At 40.1% G+C, this 22,029-nt stretch overlaps 1 protein-coding gene across 7 annotated transcripts in view; it reads left to right on the top strand.

Annotated features, from left to right (window-relative positions):
- The first annotated feature begins 1,704 nt into the window (after window positions 1-1,704).
- Window positions 1,705-22,029, top strand: part of LOC142100822 (diacylglycerol kinase eta-like) — a 481,771-nt gene continuing 461,446 nt past the window's right edge. For 2 of the 7 annotated variants that reach the window (XM_075184665.1, XM_075184661.1), the window contains exons 1-2: window positions 1,709-2,128; window positions 4,181-4,394. In XM_075184665.1, the coding sequence (XP_075040766.1) occupies window positions 4,203-4,394 (192 nt within the window). In that variant the 5' untranslated portion in view covers window positions 1,709-2,128; window positions 4,181-4,202. Of the gene's footprint in view, window positions 2,129-4,180; window positions 4,395-22,029 lie in introns of those variants that run through there. The other 5 variants (XM_075184666.1, XM_075184664.1, XM_075184663.1 and 2 more) reach the window with 5 other exon arrangements.

Below are 22,029 nucleotides of genomic sequence, written 5' to 3'. Positions count from 1 at the left end.
AAACGAACAAGAACCCATTAAAGGCAAGTGAAAGGACTGATATTGTGAATAAAAAGAAAACTTGTAGTGGGGAACTAGATATGAGAAAATATGGGAAGAGATAATATGCCTGATACATCAAGGGGCGTAAATGGTTATTTTGTGGATATATAGTCCACAAGATTAATCTGTGCATGGCCAGAACCGGACCATATGCCAGAGAAAGCAGCAATGTTCAATTTATCGTTGATCACAAAGGACACTTACTACAGCCTATGATTTCAGGGAGGGATAATGGTGGGGAAGGGGTGTGTGCCCAATGTACAGTAAGGGCGTGCCAAACTCAAGCGCACACAGCAGCATCCAATTCAAGCTCTGGGTATCTCTCAGGTACTTGTTTTTCAGCAATATTTCTTGTTCCAGCTACAGATTCTAGTCTAAGTGCCAATTACTAATGATGATGGCTGTGTGTGCATGCTATAACATGTGCTTGCAAACAGAGGCTTTTGTAACAATGTACAGTAGTCATTCATAACACCGTAATAAATGTACTACAACCTACGATCTCAGGGAGGGATAAAGGCGGGGAAGGGGCGTGTGCCCAATGTACACTAAGGGCGTGCCAAACTCAAGCGCACACAGCAGCATCCAATTCAAGCTCTGGGTATCTCTCAGGTACTTGTTTTTCAGCAATATTTCTTGTTCCAGATTCTAGTCTAAGTGCTAATTACTAGTGATGATGGCTGTGTGTGCATGCTATAACATGTGCTTGCCAACAGAAGCAACTGTAACAATGTACAGTAGACATTCATAACACCCTAATAAATGTATGTCATGGGAAAATTTAAAAACAACAACACTTTTTAGAATGTTGTATCATTAATGTCTATATTATTAATAGGTGACATTAATTGATTAGTTAATTTTTTTTCCTGTGAATTCTTTGGAGACTTTATATTCCACACAGGCATTTGGACATATCCTGCAGTGTCTTGGGCAGTAGAGCAGACTACACCCATATACATCAGCATATATATCTTCAGATCTGCTCCTTGTTGAATTAGGGCATACCTAAACCCAAATTATGTCCGTTTTAAAACAAATGTACTTTGTGTTCACTTCAGTATATGTCCCTTGACAAGGCCATCTTTTCCACTGGGCACGATGGGCAGGTGCCTGGGGACCCCACGGGCAAGGGGGCCCCATAGGCAAGGCTCTTAATTAGAATAAATAATCTTGCAAAAGAAAAAACCTGCAAAAAAAACCTTCAAGGGTCACTATCTACCTCTATCTCTATATATCTATATCTGTATCTCTCTCTCTATATATGTAGGGGCCCCGATGCACTGCTTTGCCCGAGGCCCATAATGTTGTTAAGATGGCCCTGTCCCTTGATTAATCAGATTCAATAAATGCAAACAGTGAAAACACCTGTAGACTTGTAGAAATGATGGAGTACAAAAACTAAATAGAGTGATTATTATATAGGGAGGACAAGAGGAAAGATGGAGAAAAAGAGATTTTCAGAAGAAAGGAGGTGACATTGAGATTAAAGTGGTTGTCAGGCAAGTGGATAGAAAAGAAAATAATGTGCACAAAAAATATTGTGCCATAAAGACAGAGAAGGGAAATACAAGGGGAAGTTTATGGTTTTCAACATGGGTCAATTTCCAGCTGGCTGCAACAATTCGAACTGCTGCAGAGCTCCGGCGATACCGTCATAGTGTTCATCACCATAGCTAGGGGAGGAGGTAGATGTGGATCGCGGTACATCAGTACTGCAAAATATAAATATGGTGTACAAATACGGTGTTTATATATACACCATACCAAGGACGATATGGCTAGCAGTCTAAAAGAGCACTGTGTCACTGTGTTGCTGTGACAGTAAGTAAAGGGGAGGGGGAGACGTGTGACATCTCTATAGTTGAGCAATGCAGAGTCTTGCTTCAGTCAGGATGATGAGGAAGGAGGAGACTATTTTGTGCTGGGGGTGAGCGATGGAAATGGCTGCATGGGGTGGTCGACAGATAGCCTAAGGAGTGACCACCAATAGTAATAGGGATTTACACGGAGCCTTTGCCCTTCAGGGACGATTTGGATGCCAAAGGTTCCTCCTTAAGGATGATGGCACGCATTTCATAAACAGGTAGGTAGGTATGTGTGTATGTTATATCTATCTATCTATCTATCTATCTATCTATCTATCCATCGATAATTAATAGATATAAAGATAGATATAATTGTTTGATATTTATGATTTAAATGTACATATTTGATCACATTTTTCAATAATTGCTGCATAGGAATGTAATGAATAATAATTTAACAATAATATTATCATTTTAAAACGAATTTCAGAAGAATTATTATTTCATTTTACCACTATTTATATAATTATAATAACCATTGCCATTCCAATTATTGTAGTTAAATAAATATATTTTTCATGTTTCACCATGTGCAGAATGTAACATTTCTATAGATTCTAATAAGAGCATATATACAAACATGCACACACATTTGTGCATACATTCATACAAGGTTAAAACATTTAAGCTGCTAAACAATAACATTTATATAAAGATATAAATGCAAACAATACTTGTAGACCAAATAGGCACATGACTTATTTGCCTAATACATGTATTCAAATAATCATAACAATTATGTAAGAAACACACACACAATGTTAGAAACATATATCATTTGATAATTCAAGGGTCTGTGCAAAATGAAAATGGGTCTTTCACAAATAATTGCCTTGAAAACATGTTTTTTTTTTATATGGAATTTTTGAAAACCAATTTTTCAGCTCTACATGAACACCTAAAGATCATCCCTTCTTAACTCCTAACAAAATGACTACCACTATTGATAGGTGCTTGTGACTCTGAGAGATGCCTGCATGTCTTTTCATAGGGAGATGGCTCTGACATGTCTCCTATTTTGCAAAAGACAAAGCTTCTCTTCCTAGTTTCAAGACAAGCATCATTGTCTTGTTCAACTAAATTGAATTCTACTCTTTATCCTAGACATAGTTTTTAATTCATTAAACTTGGGTTAGGGGAACGGGTATTAATGTGAAATTAAAATATCACCAAATGTGTATTTGTGTGGTGTTTCTGATCTGTGAAACTGAAATTACTCCCTCCTATGGGTGTCTCTTCATTGACAAATTGCCACAATGAGAAAACTCATTTTGGCTTACTGGGGTCTATTTAAGAAGCAGTGAAGTACCAGACTGCCGGTGTAAATGCGAACAACTGGCTCTTTTGCCACTTTTTGATATTTAAGAAAGAGTTAATACCAAAGTGCCAAAATGCCAGCCATAACAGAATTAACGGAGCTTACTGCTTTTTTCAAAGATCTTTATAGGGACAGCAGCACTAGTTAACTTATTCAGCTGTAAAGCCATCTCAGGATGATGTTACTGGTATTTTACAATGGAATCCAGCTGAAGCCTCTACGCTTTGCTGGATCCATCTCCTGAGAAACTGCTATACACATGCGCATAGCGCCTCCTTCATTCACCAGCAGCGTTAGGCTGCCGTTGACTAGCAAAAAAATCATTGCAGAGAGCTCCCAGAGCAGACCCGTCATGGTAAATTGATGCATTGATGCATATTGATTGTCACTGCATGTTATTAATAAATAGACTCCATTATTTTGCTCATGGTATCTAGTGATATAATTTTAGCTTTCACGAATCTTTCCAGAATAATTGCTGTTACATTAATATGTTTGTAAGCAATTGTTGCATTTACATAGATTGACTATTTAAAACACAGATGTAACTTCTCTCAGGTATCAACCAACATAGAACATAATGGCCAATACCCTTGCACAGTGGTTGGCGTCTGCACAAACTAGTACAATTGGCTTCTGCATGTATTAGAGTCTGAACACTTGAGAAACCATGGATTTTTGGTGCATAAATATAAATTAACTGTATAAATGCTGTAGAGAATGCTTGTTTTATTTTACATTTAATAACCAGCAAATACATTTTACACCAATAAGTAATTTAAAGCAATAAATTATATACATGTGTATATATATGTATATATATATATATATATATATATATATATATATATATATATATATATATATATTCTGCTTATATACTTTTCCTAGTAATGTAAATAAATTGACTGTACTTTTAATTCTTGTATTTCTAATTCTTACTATACTATAGATAAAAGCTAGGATATCAGAACATGGCTCACAAGCTGTCTCCAGGTGATGTATTCGAAAGACGGACACGAGATTCGGTTTCCTCGCTTGACTCAGACAAATTGCCCACAACAGAGACTGCTGGAGAAGAATCTTCTGACAGTGAAGGAGAACAGGATGGTATTTCCCACAAACTGATTCGCAAGGTCTCTACATCAGGACAGATTCGAAGTAAGGTAAGAAGGCTTATTGCACTAAATTGCTATAGGCTGCAGATTAATCTTTGACATTCAGAGTAACTGATAAAAGGAAACTCTAACTCTTTGAAGGACAGAGTGTGCATTCACACTTACAAGTTTGGGTGTGTTTTCTGCAACACTTTGAAACATATGCATTTATTTTCATTGCTCTTTTCATAAGTGTACTGATATAGTGATTATTATTGCATCTATTTTGCTTCAATCAGGGTCCATGTTTGTACCATGTGAAACAAAATGCACATAATGTACAAATAAAGTATGTACTTAACATTATTGGAGGTCAGAATAACTGGAATGGACATATATTTTCATAAGAGCAAGATGGGATAATTTGACAGCACAAAAAAAATATTTTTAAGTAGTTGTTAGGCTGCTGGTCTGATCACCAACCCACAGAACTAGATGATGGAGGTTTTCACCTATAGCAGCCGCCTTTCCCTTAGAGCTAGTTGCGCTCACCGGTACTCAGATGCCCCAAGGACTTAGCTCCAGATGTAGTGTGGGTTGGTAATGTAGACAACAGCGTCAGGCCAGGAGACTGGGTAGAAAGCAGCGGATAGTAAAACGGTAGCCGAGGTCAAGGGTCACAGGCAAGCCAGGTAGTCAATAAACACACCAAAGGTCGGGGTCACAGGCAAAGTGGCAGAGTCCAAGCTACAGGCCACAAGGGTCAGGGTCACGAGCAAACAGGCAGAGTCCAAAGTCCAGGCAGGGGTCATACACAGAAAATCCAACAGAGTATCCACAGGACAGGGTACAGCAAACAGGAGCAGGTTAGCAAGACTGGGTCAGAAACGCTATAACTGGAAGGGAGGCTAAGCCCTCCCTGCCTTAAATACATAGAGCAACCAATCAGGGCTAAGCCCTGTAACAATACACATGCCTGGACTAATTAATCAAAGCCACATTAATCAGCCCATAGGCTGGGAAGATTTCAGTGCCTGCGCCCAGCGGTCCTGTTTGCCGTGGCGCGCTGTGCAGGGAATCGGCGTCCAGCCGTTGTCTTAGCAATGGTCGGACCAGCTGGCGGAAGTGACGTCCCGGTCACTAAGGAGACAGCCAAGATGCTTAGCGGGGTAATAGACAGTTTTCTATTTCCAAGAAAATTAGTACTGTATGCTTCACTGCATGATATTAAAGCTGACCTGTCACCAGGTTCTATAATGTTTCTTTTTGCTTTATTACATAGTGTCTTCTTTGTTTTGCTCATGAGAGCATTTTAACCAGCACAGTATGATTTGGTGCAGGAGCAAGCATATTGCAATCTAAAAGTTCTTCTCAGACGATGAGATTGGCTTTCAGGATAGAGACCTTGCTCATAAAAAGCTCTTTGAATAAAATACTCTTGCCTAAGTTTCCCAGTAGCTCTATTTTGATTTTGCTATCTACCTGGTAAATAAAGGACTATGCTCTGAAGCAAAATAGCATCATATGAACTTGTTATTTTTAACATGTTTAATGGCTTACATACATCTTAAAGCTACTAGTGGAGTGTGAAGTAGCCACATAGGAATTGGCCGTGAATTGTACACTGACCACAAATTTTAATCACCTGGGAATGTATCGTATGATGACTTCTGGGTAATGTATGTACATCAACCATCAGAGAAGGGACTCTAAATTGTATATTAGCTAGCCAGAAAATTAACTATGTATTGTACTCTTGTCCATTAAAGACTGATCTCTGTATGTACATTGGCCATAAGGGAATGGGTTCCAAATTGTATTAGCCACCAGGGAATCGGCTTTATATTCAGTGCTGGTCTTCAGGGAATAAGCTCTATATCATATATCAACTGTTAGGGAACAAACTCTAAATTACATACTGATTAACAATAAACGGGCTTTATGTTGTACACTGGGTTTTTATCGCATGTTGACCACCAAGGAATGGACTATGAATTGTACTTTAGCCACTGGGGAATAAACTCTGTCTCATACTAGAAAATTAGCTCTGTATTGTACAACAGCCAAGAGGACATGAACTGTAAGAAATTAGAATATAGTATTTATTTAATAATGTGTATTGTGCCTTTATGATTGCTTCAAATACTATATAGAAGTCATCTAATAATGTGTATTATACCTTTAAGAGTGCTTCACATTTTAATTATAGTTTAAATCAAAGAAATACTGTGTTTGTGTTCTCCCGGCCGTGAATGAAGTAAAGAAAGTTTCCTCTCTTTGGGTTTCACTGGTAATATACTTTGGATTTGACAACTGTGAATTGGATACTAGCCACCAGGAAATGGGCTTTGTATTGTACATTAGCCAACAGAAATTAGAATCTTTCTTGCACACTAGTCAACAGAGAATGGGCTCTGTATTTTATACTACTAAACAGAGTATGGGGTTTGTATTGTACACCAGTTATAGAATTGGACTCTTCAAATGGTCATTGTACATGTATAGCATGTGGGGTTGGACAGTATACAGGTATATTGTGTGCTGTCAATTAGAGATGAGCGCACTCGGATTTCTGAAATCCGAGCCCACCCGAACGTTGCGGATCCGAGCCGGATCCGAGACAGATCCGGGTATTCCCGCCAATTGCAAAACTGAAACCGAGGCTCTGAGTCATAATCCCACTGTCGGATCTCGCGATACTCGGATCCTATAAATTCCCCGCTAGTCGTCGCCATCTTCACTCGGGCATTGATCAGGGTAGAGGGAGGGTGTGTTAGGTGGTCCTCTGTCCTGCTATATCTCGTGCTGTTCAGTTTTGTGCTGTGCTGTGCTCTGTGTTCTGTTCAGTCCAGTGGTGCTGTGTCCTGTGCTCTGTCCTTCTGAGTTCAGTGGTGCTGCTGGGTCCTGTGCTGTGTCCTGTTCAGTCCAGTGGTGCTGTGTCCTGTGCTCTGTCCTTCTGAGTTCAGTGGTGCTGCTGGGTCCTGTGCTGTGTCCTGTTCAGTCCAGTGGTGCTGTGTCCTGTGCTCTGTCCTTCTAAGGGCATTGTTATTTCCCCATTATTCCCAAATTATAAAAAATTTCAAAAATAGTTATAAAAAAAAATTACAAAAAAAGTAATTATAAAAAAAAAAAAATATCCCAAAACAATCCTGCAGTATAAGTCCATTGGTACTGCTATATTACAAAGTTCACTGATTCAGCAGTATAAGTCTAGTGGTACTGCTATATTACAAAGTTCACTGATTTTCAAGTATAAGTCCATTGGTACTGCAATATTACAAAGTTCACTGATTTTGCAGTATAAGTCCATTGTTGTTACTGCCATATTACAAATGTCACTGATTCTGCAGTATAAGTCCAGTGGTACTGCTGTATAACTCCAGTCCAGTGGTACTCTCCTGTGCCGCATATAATTTTTAAAGGCTTTGCCGAGTGTGTGTGGCTTAGGGGTACACTCTCTTGTGCTACATATAATGCAGAACAAAAATTTGGAGGATAAAGTAGGGAAAGATCAAGACCCACTTCCTCCTAATGCTGAAGCTGCTGCCACTAGTCATGACATAGACGATGAAATGCCATCAACGTCGTCTGGCAAGCCGATGCCCAATCTCCTAGTACAGGGCATGTAAAATCCAAAAAGCCCAAGTTCAGTAAAAGTAGCAAAAAGAGAAACTTAAAATCATCTGAGGAGAAACGTAAAGTTGCCAATATGCCATTTACGAAACGCAGTGGCAAGGAACGGATTAGGCCCTGGCCCGTGTTCATGACTAGTGGTTCAGCTTCACCCAAGGAACTAAGCCCTCCTCCCCCCCCTAAAAAAATTTAAGAGAGTTATGCTGTCAGCAACAACACAGCAAACAACTCTGCCTTCTAAAGAGAAATTATCACAAATCCCCAAGGCGAGTCCAAGGGTGTTGGTGGTTGCGAAGCCTGACCTTCCCCTCACTGTACGGGAAGAGGTGGCTCCTTCCACCATTTGCAGCACGCCCTCTGCATATGCTGGAAGGATCACCCACAGTCCAGTTACAGATTTGGCTAATGAACGTGTGAATGTTGTACACCGGGAGGAGGATATTGATGTAGCTGGCGCTGAGGAGGATATTGATGATTATGATGCAGACAGATACGAAATTGCCTTTCTCAATTTCTATTTATATTCTAGATTATATAACGGCTGAATAGTTTTCTATATTACTCCTAGTGGAGAGGGGATCTGATGCAGACAGATACCAAACTGCCTTTGTCCATTTCTTTGTATATTTGAATTTCTAGTTCTACAGTCTATGCAGGCTGCTTTTTTTTTATTCAACTACAAGTGTAGGGCGGGGGGGGGGGGGGGGGGGGGCATAGATAGCCACCAAAGTAACGTCCATTTAATTTCACTTTCTAGCTCCACAGTCTGTGCAGCCTGCTTTTTTTTTATCTTCAAAGTATTTACAAGCCTTGCAATCTAAATTAACAAGAGGTAGTGACGTGCTAGAACTCCACCCTCTATATGCTGCAGAGGATGGAGGAGCATCAAAAGGCCATTCAAGCCTACACAGCCACCTACGACATAGGAAAAGGAGTGGGGATGCGCCTGAGTCAAGCGCACTGGAGAATGATTTCCGTGTTGTGCAAGGTTCTGCAGCCATTTGAACTTGCCACACGAGAAGTCAGTTCCGACACTGCCAGCTGGTACACCATTGCGATTCGACCAAGCATGTAGTTCTTGTGGATGAAGCCCTTCCTACGCTTTGCCAGGATCCGAGGGTGGTCAGTCTTTTAAAGTCAGAGGAATACATTCTGGCCACCGTTCTCGAATCTCGGTTTAAAGCGTATGTTGTGTCTCTGTTTCCGGCGGACACAAGTCTACAGCGGTGCAAAGACCTGCTGGTCAGGAGATTGTCCTCTGAAGAGGACCGTGACATGCCACCAGCTCCACCTTCATTTTCATCACTGTTTGTGCAGTTCCAAAAAAGAGGAACTGACATTTCTATTGCTACCTTCTTTCTTTCTCTATTTTAAAAAAAAAAATAACTGCCATTTCTATTACTACCTTCTTTCTTTCTATATTTAAAAAAACAAAAAACTGTCATTTCTATTACAACGTTAATTGTTTGTGCAGTCAAAAAAAGAGGAACTACGCCCTTAACTGCTATGTTGGTTTTAGACGTCCATCCGGTGTCCGCCATCTGTCCACTGGAATTCAGACCAGTTGAGGGTTTTATTTTTATATTGTGGGGACCACTCCACTACGCAGTCCAGATACTTTTTTGGTGGAATTCAGAACAATTGAAGGTTTTTTTATTATATTGTGGCCCCGGTATCAAATTGGGTCCCGGAGCCACTCCACTACGCAGTCCAGATAATTTTTTGGTGGAATTCAGACCAGTTGAGGGATTTTTTATTATATTGTGGGGACCACTCCACTACGCAGTCCAGATACTTTTTTGGTGGAATTCAGAACAATTGAAGGTTTTTTTATTATATTGTGGCCCCGGTATCAAATTGGGTCCCGGAGCCACTCCACTACGCAGTCCAGATACTTGTTTGGTGGAATTCAGAACAATTGTTTTTTTTTTTTATTATATTGTGGGGACCACTCCACTACGCAGTCCAGATACTTTTTTGGTGGAATTCAGACCAGTTGAGGGTTTTTTTATTATATTGTGGGGACCACTCCACTACGCAGTCCAGATACTTTTTTGGTGGAATTCAGACCAGTTGAGGGATTTTTTATTATATTGTGGGGACCACTCCACTACGCAGACCAGATACTTTTTTTGGTAGAATTCAGACCAGTTGAGGTATTTTTTTATTATATTGTGTGGACCACTCCACTACGCAGTCCAGATACTTTTTTGGTGGAATTCAGACCAGTTGAGGGTTTTTTTATTATATTGTGGGGACCACTCCACTACGCAGTTCAGATACTTTTTTGGTGGAATTCAGACCAGTTGAGGGATTTTTTATTATATTGTGGAGACCACTCCACTACGCAGTCCAGATACTTTTTTTGGTGGAATTTAGACCAGTTGAGGGTTTTTTTATTATATTGTGGGGACCACTCCACTACGCAGTCCAGATACTTTTTTGGTGGAATTCAGACCAGTTGAGGGATTTTGTATTATATTGTGAGGACCACTCCACTACGCAGTCCAGATAATTTTTTTGGTGGAATTCAGACCAGTTGAGGGATTTTTTATTATATTGTGGGGACCACTCCACTACGCAGTCCAGATACTTTTTTGGTGGAATTCAGACCAGTTGAGGGTTTTTTTATTATATTGTGGGGACCACTCCACTACGCAGTCCAGAAACTTTTTTGGTGGAATTCAGACCAGTTGAGGGTTTTTTTATTATATTGTGGGGACCACTCCACTACGCAGTCCAGATACTTTTTTGGTGGAATTCAGACCAGTTGAGGTTTTTTATTATTATATTGTGGGGACCACTCCACTACGCAGTCCAGATACTTTTTTGGTGGAATTCAGACCAGTTGAGGGATTTTTTATTATATTGTGGGGACCACTCCACTACGCAGTCCAGATACTTTTTTGGTGGAATTCAGACCAGTTGAGGGATTTTTTATTATATTGTGGGGACCACTCCACTACGCAGTCCAGATACTTTTTTGGTGGAATTCAGACCAGTTGAGGTTTTTTTTTATTATATTGTGGGGGCCACTCCACTACGCAGTCCAGATACTTTTTTGGTGGAATTCAGACCAGTTGAGGGTTTTTTTATTATATTGTGGGGACCACTCCACTACGCAGTCCAAATACTTTTTTGGTGGAATTCAAACCAGTTGAGGGATTTTTTATTATATTGTGGGGGCCACTCCACTACGCAGTCCAGATACTTTTTTGGTGAAATTCAGACCAGTTGAGGGTTTTTTCATTATATTGTGGGGACCACTCCACTACGCAGTCAAGATACTTTTTTGGTGGAATTCAGACCAGTTGAGGGTTTTTTTATTATATTGTGGGGACCACTCCACTACGCAGTCCAGATACTTTTTTGGTGGAATTCAGACCAGTTGAGGGTTTTTTCATTATATTGTGGGGACCACTCCACTACGCAGTCAAGATACTTTTTTGGTGGAATTCAGACCAGTTGAGGGTTTTTTTATTTTATTGTGGGGACCACTCCACTACGCAGTCCAGATACTTTTTTGGTGGAATTCAGACCAGTTGAGGGATTTTTTATTATATTGTGGAGACCACTCCACTACGCAGTCCAGATACTTTTTTGGTGGAATTCAGACCAGTTGAGGGTTTTTTTATTATATTGTGGGGACCACTCCACTACGCAGTCCAGATACTTTTTTGGTGGAATTCAGACCAGTTGAGGGATTTTTTATTATATTGTGGGGACCACTCCACTATGCAGTCCAGATACTTTTTTGGTGGAATTGAGACCAGTTGAGGGTGATATATTGTGGCGCCGGTACCAAATTGGGTACAGGGACCACTCCACTATGCAGTCCAGAAAGCTACCTCGGTGAAACGTTTTGGACTAAAAACAATATTGTGAGGTGTGAGGATGTTCAGAATAGACTGGAAATTAGTGGAAATGATTGTTATTGAATGTTATTGAGGTTAATAATAGCGTAGGAGTGAAAATAAGCCCAAAAACTTGATTTTGGAACTTTTTATGCTTTTTTCAAAATAAATCCGAATCCAAAACCTTAAATCCGAACCAAAACCTTTCGACAGGTGTTTTGCGAAACAAATCCGAACCCAAAACATCAAGCAAATTTGAACCCAAAACACGAGACACCAAAAGTGGCCGGTGCACATCTCTACTGTCAATATCCTCATATGCCGACCACATCTGGTATAGCGTGCAGGGTAACTGCTACCTTGAGTGATATAAACTTATTTAGTGCTCTGAGCACAATAGATGTAATAATTACATTGCCTCCCCTCTGCCTCCAAAGGACTGCATACATAAATTCTATGTCTCCGCGGTGCTAAGCTTAGTCAGTAACTTGATTAGTCAGTAGGCAGACTCACATACAGAAATTAATCAGGTTTCCTTCTGGACACCCAGTTAATTTCTGAGCACAAACAGAATGATCTCTGTGAAATCACACTTTCTGGGCTGTATGTAGCAGTAGTGATGATGGTGGTGTCATGATTGGTGTTTGCCTTCTAGAAAAAGAGACTGTAGATCTTATAAGACACAAAAGCAACTCTCCCACATTCCACTTGTGTTAAAATATTTAACATCTTCTAACATAGGATGCCCAGATCTATTTTATAGCATTTATGCTATTGTAAACTGTAAGAAAAAAAAAAAAAAGATTTCAATAAAATGAAGAAAATCACAAGTACAAAAATGGATATACTATTATATATAATACTATATACCTTTTATTATGACATAAGCACATAGAGTCAGCCTTGAATACAGTACACATATATGGTATCCTTAAAAGCATTACAATTACAGAATAAAATTTAGACTATATTTCTTGAGTTTAATTCATTATGTAAAAGATGATAAGGGTAGAAATATGGAAAAGTATATTTGTTTTCCTCTTGTTCCCTTTATAATGCCTGACTAAATTGAAAAAAATAGTTATAGAAAAATAATAATATTGTTGCTATAATCTAGCATCCTTCAGGAATTCAGTAGTATTCCTTCCTTTATCACATTGGGAGAGACATGTGGTGGATTGATCTACATACATTTATTTCACTCTTTATGCTTATGTGCAGTACTAAACAACTACTGTAGAGACCTGATAACTGAACAAAAGAATCATTAAAACTAACTGTTTCTAAAATTTCCACACACGATTATGACAAGTTTTCATTTTTTATTAAAACATAAACCATGTGGAAACGGCTTTTTCTGACGGTGGTACTCATTAACACGGCGCTGTCAACCCAGACATGGTTTTAAGCAACAGGAGAATAACGATGGGTGTAATCCCGACAGTAATTAAATCACTATTTACCATATATCAGATACAAAGTTTGTCCAAAGGTTTAAATCAGCGTCCACTATAAAATCTGAATGCCCTAAACAGCTACAGTACCAAATTACGTTATTTACTATGGACACAGTAAAAATGGCACTTTTAAAGCGGCAATACTCGGACCCCACACCTGTATTCCATTATACATGGTGTGGGGTCCGGGTATTGCAGCTTTAAAAGCGCCATTTTCACTGTGTCTTTAGTAAATAATGTAATTTGGTACTGTAGCTGTTTAGGGCATTCGGATTTTACAAAGGACGCTGATTTAAATCTTTGGGCAAACTTTGTATCTGATATATGGTAAATAGTGATTTAATTACTGTCGGGATTACACCCATTGCTGATTTAAACCATCTTCATATGTGTTTGCGTGGGTTTCCTCCGGGTGCTCTGGTTTCCTCCCACACTCCAAAAACATACCAGTAGGTTTATTGGCTGCTAACAAATTGACCCTAGTCTATCTGTCTGTGTGTATGTTAGGGAATTTAGACTGTAAGCCCCAATGCGGCAGGGAATGAGGAGAGTGCGTCCTCTGTACAGCGTTGCGGAATCAGTGGCGCTATATAAATAAATGGTGAGGATGATGATGATATGGGATATATGTTAAGTAGTGATTTAATTACTGTCGGGATTGCACCCATTGTTAATCTCCTGACGTTTAAAACCATGTCCGGGTTGACAGCGTCGTTCTACTGTACCCCACCCTTTTCCGCATGGTTTAGGCATTTTTAAGTAGCACCTCTATCTAACAAAAGCCTAATGCAGAAGATGTCCTACATTAAGCTAAGTTACACATTAAGAATTATTGGGGACTGTGGTCTGAGGAAATTTAACAAGCTCCATAAAGCCTAGCTTTTTGGATCTTGACCCCGATGGTGGCCAATGCCATCTGAAGATAGCGTTAGCTGTTCTACCCTACAGGGAGAGCATCGCAGGAGAGGAATTTTTGGATCCTTTTCCACAGCTTTACTACTCTCCCCCTAGTAACTGTCTCAAAATTGCTCTGCACATGCGCTACCTATAGAACACGCTGTACCGGGATGATAGTTTAAAAAAATGGTTGGGTAACATTGTTGCTTCTCATTGCGATAAGGGATGATATTTAACGGGACCCTTATGCAGCCATTAATAAATAGGCCCCTTAATGTGGTAGATGCTGTTTAATTTTTAAAAAGAAAAACTCTTATATATAATCTGAGAGCACTTTATTTGGCCAAGATTTCAAAATGCCATTCTGGTGATAGACATTAAATTTGATAGTCCGGGAGTGCTTTTGATGTACTCATTTTGTGAGAGAAGACCAGAGGGTTAATGTAGCGAGAGCATGGTGCTGGACAGGTTGAGCCTGCTTCTCATTCTCTCTCTCTAGCACGGCTAAAACCTTATGTTAAAAATGTATTACCCTGTGTGCCATATATGTCACATTTACACTAACTTAAAATGTTGCAAAGTGGGTTCTATTGGTACAGTATGAATTAATCCCTATTATCAAAACAGCATGCCTGGTTTATTATTGTAAATACAGTAACTATATTTTAGGTACTGATATCTTGGAGAGTGCCTGTATATAGGAAATCACATGTAAATTTGCCTCTTGTCTAAGCTAAAGGGGGTGGTATTATCTTCACCACCACTTTTTTGGCTTGATTCCACACCAGTAGATCCATGTGTGTCTGTGTTAAAGATAGTGTGGACATATTTTAATGATACTGTATATTTGTTATACAGTATCTTATTGTTATATATTGTTTGAATCTCAATTTTAGATAACTCATTGTTCCCTGCTAATGGAGCTTCTCTCTGAAGCTAAACATTAATATGTAATATAATAATAATGATTTGCTAGATATCTGCTAGAGTGGCCACCCTGCTCAAACATCCATTAGAATTGGTGCAGTATTTTAAGGCTTATTTGGATTTAGGGCAAGAGTAGAGCCTGGTTTTAGCTCTATATAAAAAGCAGACATTGCTGTATTGTGGTGTGCCATGTATTTTGACAGTTCTGACTAGGAATTACGGTTTAAGTGGGGCCGGTTTGGGATCTTATAAGAAATTGGAATCTTTGAAGTCTCTGCAGACCTGCCAAAAGCTGGATGACAAAAGATGTGTTTAGTAGGCTTTTTGTGCAGTGAATTCTCTAGCTTTTGGTACTTGTATTATTTGTATACTGTGCGTTCTCACATTTTTATATATAAAACATAAAGTACACTTGTCCTATTTCATTTGTTTGCCTAAGTGACTCTGAAATTGTAGAGGAAATAGGTACCCTCAGACAGCTGATAAGGTTGTCTTTGGGCTGGCACTGAGTGAGCAAACGCACTAAACATAAGCCTGCTATCCTCACATTTACAATTAACTTTAATTCATGACATTTTGGTGCAGATTTAATGCCCGCAAAAATTTGTGTATTTGCCACAGATATGGCTTGTTTTTTCTTCATCCAATACAAAAGAGATGTTATTAGTGGTGATAACAGTGTTATTGCCAGAGATAACCCTGCTGGGAAGTCTATTTACCAAGTATTGTGGCTGTGCATGTTTTGCCGCAATACCAGTTCTGTTGTCGTTATCATAGGATGGCAATAATAGTACAAAAGCATAAAAAATTCCCAGAATAAATTATTTTTTTTAAAATATATATTAACGTTTTAAAATGTATTTTTAAAATAAAGAAAATCTGTTTATAAACTAGATTTATTTAATTTTTTTCCACATTAGTGGAACTGAAAGCCCAAATTTGGGCATTTAATTCTACTGCCCAAGGACAAACGTAGGATTTCTAGAGTGGGGTTTTCATGCCATGCCGCCACAGTGTATGTAAGGGGAGTGCTATCATTTGAGTCAGTGCTAGGCAGGGCTGGACTGGGACTAAAAATCAGCCCTGGCATTTAAAGTACACAGGCCCACCTTAATTTCAGCAGGAAAGAAACCGTGTGCCGCCACGCAGTTTCGGTGCCGAAACGGACGTGACCACATTGTGTTGTGGGTGTGGCCAACATGGAGCATTGATACATACATTATAACAAAACATTACATTTATCAAGCCTTCCCAGCCACATCACGCCATCCCCCCAGCCACATTATGACACATTATGACACCCCCAGCCCATTGTACTTATCTATGCTTCTGGTACTGCTGACATCCATCAGGGTTGGAACTTTCTGTAGAGTGAGCAGGAAGCTCTTAGTCTCACGAGATTACCAAATCTTGTGAGACTTAGAGCTCCTCGGCTTGCTCTGCAGGCTGTGTACTATCCAGGGACTGAGAGCAGCTATCCATTCCCTCCTGCTAACCAGAGCTGGATTAACCCCCAGGGGGGGCGAAGGTATTTAAGACAGGGGGCCCCTATTATGTAACATGGTTGTCATTTTAAAATGTTAGACAAATACACAGGCAATACTGTGTGCAATACTGTTAGTTGCATGCAGCTCTGCCTTCACAAGCAGTACAGTGTGAAGTGGGACATACCTCCCAACTGTCCTTGTAGTCGGACTAAATCTCACTAAACGAGACAGTCACCAAAATTGGGGACAGTTGGCAGACAGTCCTGCTCTCTCCTACCTGTCCACACTTTCACAGCCTGTGGCTGCTGGTGTCTTTAGTTGCTGCTTGTCTGGATCCTGGAATGTTGGAGGCCTTATTTAGAAAAAAATGGGTACATGTAGTTTAAAAAACTCCAACCAGCCCTGGTGTATAATCAATACAAACCCATGTTTTATAATTAGACCTCCCTTAAAATACTAGTATTCACATTTAATAAATAAATCTATTTCCCTGCCTCCAAACAACCCCAGCAATAAATTAAATAGCTTTTACGTTTAAGAAATATACCTATTTCCCGCAACCATCGATGCCATTAATAAGTTCATATTCACATTTATTAAATAGACGTTATTTTTTTCCCAAACAGCCCCACTTTCAATTAATAGCCCCCAAACCACCCCAGCATTAAATTAAAGGTCCAATCACCCCATCTTAAATTGCTAGGCCCCAATATTAAATTAAAGTGACCCACATCACCCCACAAATAAAATGGCACCAATTAAATAATTAGCCCCCACCTAAACTCCAGCATTAAATTAATAGCCTACCTCCCACATTATATTAACACTCTCCCCCTTCCCTCATGCCTGAGTATGTGTCCCCAATTGATATTAAGCCACCATAGAGCCCACAAATCATATTATGCCATACAGTTGTGCCCCCAAATCATATTATGCCACAATAGTGCCCCAGTTCATATTATGCTACAATAGTGCCCCCAAATCATATCATGCCACAATAGTGCCCCAGTTCATACAATAGTGCCCCAAAATCATATTATACCACAATACTGCCCCCAGTTGATATTATGCCACAATAGTGCCCCAAAATCATATTATATCATACAGTAGAGCCCCCAAATCATATTATACCATACAGTAGTGCCCCAGTTCATATTATGTCACAATAGTGCCCTAAATCATATTGTGCTACAATAGTGCCCCCAAATCATATTATGCTACAATAGTGCCCCCAAATCATATTATGCCATACAGTAGTGTCCCCAAATCATATTATGCCATACAGTTGTGCCCCAAATCATATTACGCCACACAGTAGTGCCCCCAAATCATATTATGTCATACAGTTGTGCCCCAAATCATATTACGCCACACAGTAGTGCCCCCAAATCATATTATGCCACAGAGTGAACTTATTAACACCACTAAATTACATTTGTAGAAACTGTGAGTTTATATAAGTATTCATTAGGAATAATTATGGACTATACAGCATCCTCCTCCCCCCCTCCCCCGTTTTTCTGTGTGGCATCCTTTCTCCCCCGCCCCCTCCGCTTTTCTGTGTGGCATATTTTCTCTCCCCCCCATTTTTCTGTGTGGCATCCTATCTCTTCCCCCCCCATTTTTCTGTGTGGCATCCTTTCCCTCCTCCCTTTTTCCTGCGTGGCATCCTTTCTCTCCCCCCCAATTTTCGGTGTGGCATCCTTTCCCCCTCCCTTTTTCCTGCGTGGCATTCTTTCTCTCCCCCCCGTTCTTCTGTGTGGCAGCCTTTCCCTTCCCCTCACCCGTTTTTCTGTGTGGTATCCTTTCTGTTTCTCCCCTCCCCGTTTTTCTGTGTGGCATCCTCTCCCTTCCCCCCCCCTTGTTTTTCTGTGTGGCATCCTTTATCTCCCCCCCCCCCCGTTTTTCTGTGTGGCATCCTTTCTCCCCCCCCACCGTTTTTCTGTGTGGCACAGTACATTGACTGCCCGGGACCGGCCCATCTGACCATCGACCCTTCTGGCATTTGCCAGAAGTGCCAGATGGCCAGTTCGGCCCTGGTACTAGGCTGCTCTCCAGCTCTTCCCATCTCCCCCAAATACACAGGCAATTGTAGCCAACTGTCCTGATTCTAGTGGGGTAGTTCCATTTTTGTGTGACTATCCCGCTCAGTCAGGACTTTTCCTGACTGCAAGGATAGTTGAGAGGGTTGTCCCACACTATACTGCTTATTAAGGGTGAGCTGCTTGAATCTAATAATAGTACACACAGTTGACCCTTAACGAGCAGTACGATGTGAAGCAGGACATTGCTAACAACTATGCTTTTCAGTCGGGACAAAGTCCTGACTGAGCTGGACGGTCACACAAAATTGGGACTACCCCACCAGAATGAGGACAGTTGGCAGACTGTGCTGATCTCTCCTACCTGTTCTTGAGGTTTCCACTACATATGTCTTAAGCTAAGTTGCTGCTTGTCTGGTTCCTGGAATGTTGGGGTCCTGTTTGGAAAAAATGGATAGGTACATAAAATATGGAAAGTCTAGCAGTGAGTGATCCATTTAGGCCTCCCTCCCCCCAACCAGCCCCAACATTAAATCAATAGCACATATGTTTAATAATTAGGCCTCCCTACCTGAAACCAGTGCTGACATTAAATGAATAGCATTCACATTTAATAAATAGAACTATCTCTCCCCTACGAGATCAGACATTAAATTACTAGCATATACATTTTAAAGATAGACATATCTCCCCCAGATTATGTCCACATTATATTAATAGCATTCAGAATTAGTAGATAGATCTACCAAACCCCCACCTCCCCACCCCAATTTATCCTAACATTAAATGAATGGACATTTAATAAATACACCTATTTCTCCCCAAACAGCCCCGGTGTTAAATAATTAGCATTCCAATTGAATATTTAAACCTATAACCCCCCAAATTGCCCCAATATAGATACTTGGTATTTACAATTAATAAATAGCTCTACTTCTCCCTAAAATCAGCTGTACATTAATGGCCCCCAAACCTCCGTAGCATTAATTAAAAAATGCCATCATACCACCTTAAATTAATACATTAAAATGACCCACTATTACAAGAAATAGTCTTTATCACCAAATAAATTGGAAGCCACAAATAAATTAATATTTACCAAACACGATTAAATGATTATCATCCACCCTCACCATTAAATTAATATCCAGCCTCCCCCCACACTTACCTTCTACCATCCGGCTGTGTAGATTTCAGAGGGAAACTCTTCTGTCTGCCTCTCTTTATTTCCTGCACGTTGCCATGCTGCCCACCCCAGCAAAGAGAAGGACACAACATATAGTATAGACATAGTGAGTGCGGAACAGATATGTGAATCCACGGCAGTGAAGCGGCTTATCCCAAGGGAAGAACTAGCCTGTCCATGAGTAATGGACCGTTGGGGGATTTTTGGGCAACTGGAACCCCCTCAAGTGCGCGCCTGCTGCCCATGGGTTAGTCGCCATCCTGGCGCATGTGCACATCTGCAAAGACTCTCTTCTGTGGGTTTATAAATGAATAATTATTAATTATGAATATTTAAAATACAATTAAATTAAAATATAACAATGACCTTACATATGATAATGTGTATTGTGGTGCACCTATGCCTAGCAGGAATATACCACTTGTAATGTACTTATTAAAAGGAAATGCCTGAAAATAATTTTAAAATCTTGCCAACTGTGAATATTTGGCAATGAGTTAACAGGAGTCTAGGCTCTTAGTGTGCCTGAACCCACAGCCAGGCTGAATCCATTCATAGTTACACACATGCACATACACACTGTACAACATTAGTTAATAAACAAAAAAACAAGGCAGGCAAAATGACCAAAACCATAAGCTAAAATAAACAGCCAAATTAATGTGTAATACACAGTATGTTGAGATGCCCTAACACATTGGGACCAAAAAATATCACAAAGGTAATTCAGGTATGTTTTGTAAGGCTAGACATTTTAAAGGACTCCAGTGGGTAAATGTATCAAACCTTCTAAAAAGGAAGTGTTGCCCATAGCAACCAATAAAATACTAGCTTTCATCTTCTAGAATGTGCTAGATAAGTGATAACTAGAATCTTATTGGTTGCTAGGGGCAACACTTCCACTTTTCCCTTTTAGCAGGTTTAGTAAATCTACCCGAGAATTTTAGTTGGGATATCTTCCCAACAACAACCTTTACCAGTAGTACCAGGTGCCAATAGATGTGGGGTACTTGCAGGGCTGGATTAAGAAACCGTAGGCCCCTGGGATAGGGGTATTGTAGAACCCCCATTTGTCAAGCAACATATGCCCAATCCGATATTACTGTGGGCCGCCCAGTAATATATATGGATTAACGCACCTAATGTATGTTCAACAATTTGTAGGAGTGCAATAGTTTAAAACAAATGGAGGTTTATTAGGGTTAAAACAATGCTAGCTGGTTTTAGCATAGGTAAATAATAGTTGTTACAATTATAACCTGTTAGCTTTGTTTTAACTTTAATAAACCACCATTTGTTTTCAAACTATTGCACTCCTACAAGTTGTTGAACATACATAAAATACATTAATCCATAGATATTGGAGTATAATAGGGAGCGCTGGAATATATTTTACTTACTTACCTGCTGTCTTCTTCCTCTCCCGCTCGTTGCTGCAGACTCCAGCAGCACCTCTATCTTCTTGCCCGGCACTGCTGCTTAGTGTAGTCAGGTCACGTGAGATCAAAGTGACCTTGCAGTGAAAATTTAAAGCGGCGATGGCTTGTGAAGGCAAGAGTGAAGGCGCTAAGTGGAATTGAAACAAGACCCCAACACTGAGAGCAGTGCTACTTTGTACAACCCATTACTACAACTATTCTTGGACAAAAGAGCAACAGTTTTAAACAGTATACCAACACACCTATTGCCGTTATGTAACAAGGTAGACAGTTTAAAAAATGAAGTGATTGACTTCTAGCTTTCCTGAGTCGTTAGATTGCTCAAAAAAGAGCATTAGTTAACAGGATCTAAAATATTAGTACCCATCTATCCTCCTGCGCTCTTCCTGAAGAGTTTCCACAAAGAGGGTCTGAGCATTTCACCAGAGTTGGCTACTCTACATCATCTATCTATTGTCTTTATCAAGAAAGAGTGCATATCTCTGGGTGTCAATCCCATCCAAGAGCTCGAGTCGCGACAGTCCCCGGACACCTTTCCTCATACTTACAACTACCTGGTCGGACTTTGCTTTGCTTTAATATAAGCCGCGATATGGAGTAAGTTACGACGACCCGCATGGCCACTGCGCCAGGGCCCTCGCTTGGAAAGCCGTGGGGATGTCTTTTCTTCTAATCTAAACACAGAAACCTTCATAACAGCTTTCGCTAGTTGATCTATTGGCGATTGGCCCCCCGAGTGTACCATGCCGAAGGGTGGCAGGAAGACGGGTGGTCCGGATCTC

The sequence above is a fragment of the Mixophyes fleayi genome, chromosome 9 (genome assembly GCF_038048845.1).
Source record: "Mixophyes fleayi isolate aMixFle1 chromosome 9, aMixFle1.hap1, whole genome shotgun sequence".
NCBI lineage: Eukaryota > Metazoa > Chordata > Amphibia > Anura > Limnodynastidae > Mixophyes > Mixophyes fleayi.
This window is presented reverse-complemented; position numbering and strand designations above follow the sequence as displayed.